Here is a 6,000-nt window from a genome sequence, read left to right on the forward strand (position 1 = left end):
TCCTTTATAATCACCCAGTTACGTTGTGACATTTTGTAGCACACAAAGTGTTCCTCCGGCAAACGGGAGTTACATAATCTCATAGTCATAGGAACATGTATAAGTCATGAAGAAAGCAATAGCAACATACTAAACGATCGGGTGCTAAGCTAATGAAATGAGTCATGTTAATCACATCATTCTCCTAATGATGTGATCCCGTTAATCAAATGACAACACATGTCTATGGTTAGGAAACATAATCATCTTCGATCAACGAGCTAGTCAAGTATAGGCATACTAGTGACGTTTAGTTTGTCTATGTATTCACACAAGTATTATGTTTCCGGTTAATACAATTCTAGCATGAATAATAAACATTTATCATGATATAAGGAAATAAATAATAACTTTATTATTGCCTCTAGGGCATATTTCCTTCAAGAAGGCCCCGCCGCCGCCAGCACTGGCCGGGGTTTGCCCGCCAGTACATCAAGGCGGCGGCGAGGGGAGGAAGGCACGGAAAAGGGGGGCGCTGGAGGCGGCGCTAGAGTTTTCCCCCCGGACGCTCGCGGGAGGGAGGTCTCGTGCCTCCCCACAGTCACACCGCAAGTACCATTCAGATGCAGTTTTCTGCCAGTACGTGCTTCATGCAGAACTGTAGTGCCCATAAAGAAGCACCGGCAGGAGCAGTGACCAAGGTGGTACCAGGGGTGGTGTTGTGATGTTTATGTTTGTTGGAGAGGCTAGAGGATCTTTGGCAGCAGATTGCACAGTTTGACAGTAGCGATAAACTGTGTGAGAGATGTTTGTAGCCCAGAGAGGGTTTCCTGCATGCAAACGAAATTTTGTTACAGATGTACTCCCTTCGTCTGTGAATAAGTGTACATCTAGTTTCATGAAGTATCCTTTATTGCCCTTGCCCTTCTTGCCCTCGTCCGTGAATAAGTGTACATCTAGTTTCTGTCTTTGATCAAAGTTTTAAAAGTTTGATCAAATTTACAGAAAAGACTAGTAGCATATACGACATCAAATTGGTATATTATGGAAGTACGTTTCAAAATGAATCCAACAATGCTAATTTGGTGTCATAAATGATGCTACTTTTTCCTAGAAAGTTAATCAAAATATTAAAACTTTGACTTAGAACAAAAGGTAGATGTACACTTATTTGCGGACGAAGGGAGTAATGCTGAAGTCAAGTCCTTGCGATCACCATTCCTATTTTGCTGCAAGGCCTCAATATTTAATTGTAGTGACTCCTCTCAGGATCAGCTGTGGCAGTGTAATCAGTGACTTCAACCATTAAATTCGGGAAGGGCTTATACAGGCAGGGTGCCTTGTGATCTTAAATGAACTGCTAGTTCAAGCGAGGAATTTCATAAGAGGTCTAAATGAACTGCTAGTTCAAGCGAGGAATTTCATAAGAGGTCTAAATGAACTACTAGGCTCTGACGAATTAAATTTCATAAGAGGTCTAAATTTCAGAAACAAAGAGCAAAGTAGCAAACTTGGGACGAAAACTGACCAGGGTTTGCATCGATCTCAGATGTGCGTACTAGGCCAGCCAGAACACGACGTCTAGAGTTTCAACCCAGTTAAAACATACTTGATGCCTCCTCTTACAAGGGTCTGAGGCTTTATAGTCATTACACTTAAGAGAGAAAATACAAAAAGTAGAGATGGAGCAGGTGAGAGCTAACAACCACCCGAGGACGAAACGAGGCTGTCCGATCGAAGATCCCCGTCGATGCGTGATCCACTTAGCACGATAAGTAGAGGTGGAATCCGTTGGATCGAGGAAGAATGTACCAATTTAAATCTTCAGCCAAGTGGTAAGGTAACAGTTAACTGAACTTTGCCTAAAAAAACAGTTAACTGAACTTAACAACAGTGTTGATTTCTTAAGTTCAGGGCCTGACAGTTTCAGTGATAACACCGTCTTATTATGGAGAACCGCAAAGACTGCCGTCTCCAAGCTAGTACACTCCAAGCACGGCTTAATCAGGATCTCATACATACTCATACTTCTTTCACGAGATGTCTTATAGTACATACTTTGTCCGTCAAGTATACATACATTACTAGCACAAAATCACACGAACACCACCAGCTGTGCTTAGGGAAACAACATACAAAATGCAACTCCAAGCTTTATCATCGTTGCGCCGAGCCGTCGAGGCTATACCTATAAACAATCAACCAAAGCCCCCATAGACAGCTTCCTTCCTGAAGCTGGACCTTGTCAAGGTTCGAAATGGGAACGTCTGACCCTGGAACGGGCTTATGCTTCCTTGTAATAGTATGCTTCTCTCATATCCTTCCTGTCATTATCCCAGCCAGGGGATATGTGTGTTAGTAACACTGCACAGTTTGTGTGCAGCAGCACAGGCCCTCAGGGAGTTCCTGAAGCCATAGGTACAGCTATTCATGAGGTTAGGACGGCAGGCTTCTTCTGCCAGTACTGCTCAAATCTCTGCCTTGCGTACTCCTGGTAATCGAAGTCGATGTCGTTGACACGATCCTGTAAAGAAAAGAATGAAAGTTAGAAGATAGCGGCGCATATAATTACTGTGATGACTAGGTTGGCGAACCGAATATGAACTCACCGATATTATTCCCCAGAGTCCCCAAACCAGATGACTCGCGAGCGTGTACTTCTCCACGCTCCGGAGCAGATTCTCCACCTCCTCCGCTTCAGGTTCCTCGCCTGACCAACAAAGCTGTATTAGCACGAAAGGAATCGTCGGACAATCGAACCAAGATAATTGGGTTTTGTACTCACGAGAAGTGCTCAGGTAAGTCTTCACGAAACGCCTCTGCTCATCGATATCTGCCGCAGAATAGAAAGTTAACAATAGTAACAAGGTAGAGTGAAGGCTGAACGAAAACAAAAGCAGAGTTAAATGGGAAATGCAATACCTGGATATTTACTGTAGTCCAGTATATGAGGCTTTTCCGAATGGTAGTCTGCCGTCATCTCGCAGAAATGGTTAGCGATGTCATATGCAACTGGGTTGAAGCTTGCATACTCATAGTCCTGTAAGCACACGAGGGGGCAAATAATAAGATCAAACCAACTTGCCAACTATAATTAGGATGTCTGACAGTTTGTTAGAAGGTGGGATAGAACTTCAGATTTCCTTAAGAAACTGTCATGACTCATGGCAGGTCGGTACACAGCATATACAACAAGAAAAGAAAGCATCGGTTCTTCATGCTGCACGTACTCTCCAAGACTAAAACTCTGCTTTTAGTGGAGGCGTGACACCTTAGGATGTCGAGTCGTAAGGAACAAAACTGAAGACAAGGTTGCATGAGATGAGAAACTTGGAAGTTCAGCCTAACAAACGTGCAAGAGAATCCCCATTTGCATATTTTACATGATTTCCATACACCAAATAATTAAGACTATAAGGAATTGCTTTTGAATGCATAGAGACTCACAATGATGGTCAGCATGTTGGTCTCCTCATCCATCATGATGTTGCCATACTGTAGATCATTGTGGCAGAAACCAATCCAGTGGTGGTAATCCCCTGAGAATTCTTTCTCCAGCGAAGCGATCTCGTCCTCCAGGCAATCCAAGCGTAGTTCGTTGGCCTGATCGGTTGGGCACAGGTTCTTGGCAGTTTTGAGCCAGTTCCTTCATTAAAAAGATTCATCAGGTTCAGTTCCATGCTTGTGAGTTGTAAGCCTGACAAATAAATCATTTGTGCAAGAACTAAAGATTGTCCTTACTTCAGTCTGTCCCAGAGGAGCACATGCTTGGGACCAGGCATGTCAAGGTTGTGGAATTCCCTCAGTTTTGTAGCCACCAGAGCTGAAATTTCAGGATCGCGCATATCGGGAGCCGACAGCGTCTGAAAAAAACATTTGCATTAGTTTGTGTTTACAAACAGATGGATAGTTTGGCCACCTTGGTAGCAAATACTCCTATCGTTTTCCAAGGACAGCTTTAGCAAAAAAGTTCTAATAGCAATGAACCGTATTCCATTCCCACCCCTTTTTGTTCGCCCCAGAAAACAGCACAAGATACTCCCTTTTATTTATGAGCGCGACGCAAATAATGAAGTGATCTGAAGAATCTAGAACGTGCTACGGCGCGCTCTCATCCTCTGGCTATAGCATGACTAACACTTCAAAGGGGCATAGAAAGTGAGTTGGACCATGATGCATACTGCCTAAGCTACTTCCTTGTAAACGTACTTTGCCACCAGCTGTGCTGGTTTTGCCAACTTGGTCATCTGCCTACTTTCTCAAGTCAAATCAATTGCTTTCATGCCATGGCTTTTCTAAGAGATGTCCTCTGCAGTCGTATGTGCAGTTATAGATCATCGACTACTTGACAAATACAACATCGTAAGCTATTGACTTCACACCACAAATTTATCGATGTGATAAGAAACAATCTAAGGAAGAGAGATTTCATTTGATGACATAGCCTTGCAAAGAAAAAGATCGTCCACGTAACACACATTTCTGGGAGATGTCGCTAGTGCAGAAACAAAAGGTAGCTTTCGACTAAGTCACATGGGGCATAATAATTCTGGTTAAATGGGAGTTCATTGACTAATTGGCTTGAAGAAGCGTTTTCTTTCTGAACTGATGGATAAGACTAGATGTAAGGAATTATCTAAAATTTTACAATGCTAGATTCCCACGGCAGAACATTCAACGGACGAGAACCACAGTTCAATAAATTAGTCGGCTGCATGCTATTGCTAGTAGAATCTCCTAAAGTACATCAAGAAAGCAGTAGTTAACTTTAGCACTAAATTTTCTAAAATCCAACCGAACACAAGCGCACTAAAAATAACTGAATCATTCGTGGAAAGAAACAAAGTGGCATGAAAAACTCTTAGAGAAAACAGAGTGATTTGGCAGTTCGAGAAAGAAATTCGCCAAGAAACAGAGGAGACCAGTTCTGAAATGGCCTTTAAACCAAGAAAAAACTGAAAGGAAGAAACAATTCGATAGTTATTTTGTTTAGACGCGTTATTATGGGTTCGCATGTGCACGTACCCGTGCGTGGATGAACTCCTCGATGCGGCCGTTGGGGAAGCGGCCGAGGAGGCGGGGGCCCTGGCCGTGGCGGGACATGCACTCGAAGGTGCGCAGCTCGTCGTCGCGGTCGAAGAAGAGGTCGACGCCGTCGCCGTAAATCCGCACGAGCACCTTCCTCACCTCCCTCTCCTTGAGCGCCCCCGCGCCCGCCTCGCCGCCGGCCGGGGCGGTGAGCCAGCGCACCTGGTACACCTCGTTGGTCATGGCGCCCTTGAGCGGCACCACCTCCAGCGCGCGGCAGTCCGCGACGTTCGGCCACGCCGCCGCCAGGTCGTGCAGGAGCCGCCGCGCCTCCTTGGGGATCCTCGCGGACTCCGCCGGCCTCTGGGCCTGGCTCTGGTTCTCGATCGCCACCATTCTCGCTAATCACGCCTTCTGCTCTCTTCTGGAGCGGAAATGGACAATCCGGCGCTTACGGTTGATCTTTCTGTTTCTTTTTCTGATTTGGGTGTTCTTTCTTGTTCTTGGTGAAGCGAGATTGGATATAAAGAACTAGGCAAAGCGTTGCAGCTGCAAGTAACAGGGAGGGAGGTTTTGCTCTGTCCGGCGTGTTTTGGGATGGTTTATGTGGTTCGGCCGCGCATAAATAGAGGAGAGTCTGTTGCCGGGGGTTTTCCAGATGCCCCCTCCATGGTTTCTGTCCGTTCTATGTGAGGACATATCCTGGTTACCACAACGCGTTGAGTCGTTGTTTTCCTTTTTCTTTTCTTTTTCTGGAAAAACGTATGATATATTTATCAACGGTCAAGGTTGTATACAAAGAACACTAGAATTGAAAGTTACATTTAGGTCCATAGAGCACTTGACGATGGCTATAAACAATGAAGCAAGTCGAAGACGTGCCGCCGTCATCACCCATCATTCACCGGAGCCGGCTAAACCAACAAACACAGTCGAGAAGTCGTCATGCTAAGTCCCTACAGGACCAGCGCACAAAAACAACAACAGCCGCCG

The 6,000-nt window shown here is 45.0% G+C and overlaps 1 protein-coding gene across 1 annotated transcript; it reads right to left on the minus strand.

The window, feature by feature from the left end:
• Positions 1-1,991: 1,991 nt before the first annotated feature.
• LOC125544334 (probable choline kinase 2) lies at positions 1,992-5,612 on the minus strand. Its single transcript, XM_048707981.1, has 7 exons — positions 5,005-5,612; positions 3,721-3,842; positions 3,427-3,625; positions 2,902-3,019; positions 2,765-2,812; positions 2,589-2,689; positions 1,992-2,503 (listed from the first exon to the last, which is right to left on the minus strand). Exons 1-7 carry the CDS (start codon positions 5,401-5,403, stop codon positions 2,408-2,410), a joined length of 1,083 nt encoding a protein of 360 aa, XP_048563938.1. The 5' UTR covers positions 5,404-5,612; the 3' UTR covers positions 1,992-2,407.
• Positions 5,613-6,000: the final 388 nt, after the last annotated feature.

This window comes from Triticum urartu, chromosome 3 (assembly GCF_003073215.2).
Source record: "Triticum urartu cultivar G1812 chromosome 3, Tu2.1, whole genome shotgun sequence".
Lineage (NCBI taxonomy): Eukaryota > Viridiplantae > Streptophyta > Magnoliopsida > Poales > Poaceae > Triticum > Triticum urartu.

What these genes read in the sequence shown, in the direction of transcription:
- LOC125544334 (XM_048707981.1), bottom strand. Translation starts at nt 5,403, where the DNA reads ATGGTGGCGATCGAGAACCAGAGCCAGGCCCAGAGGCCGGCGGAGTCC. An exon ending in AGGAGTTCATCCACGCACGG is followed by an intron (nt 3,843 to 5,004) that starts GTACGTGCACAT and finishes TGTTTTTTTCAG; the next exon opens with ACGCTGTCGGCTCCCGATAT. An exon ending in GACTCTGGGGAATAATATCG is followed by an intron (nt 2,504 to 2,588) that starts GTGAGTTCATAT and finishes TTTTCTTTACAG; the next exon opens with GATCGTGTCAACGACATCGA.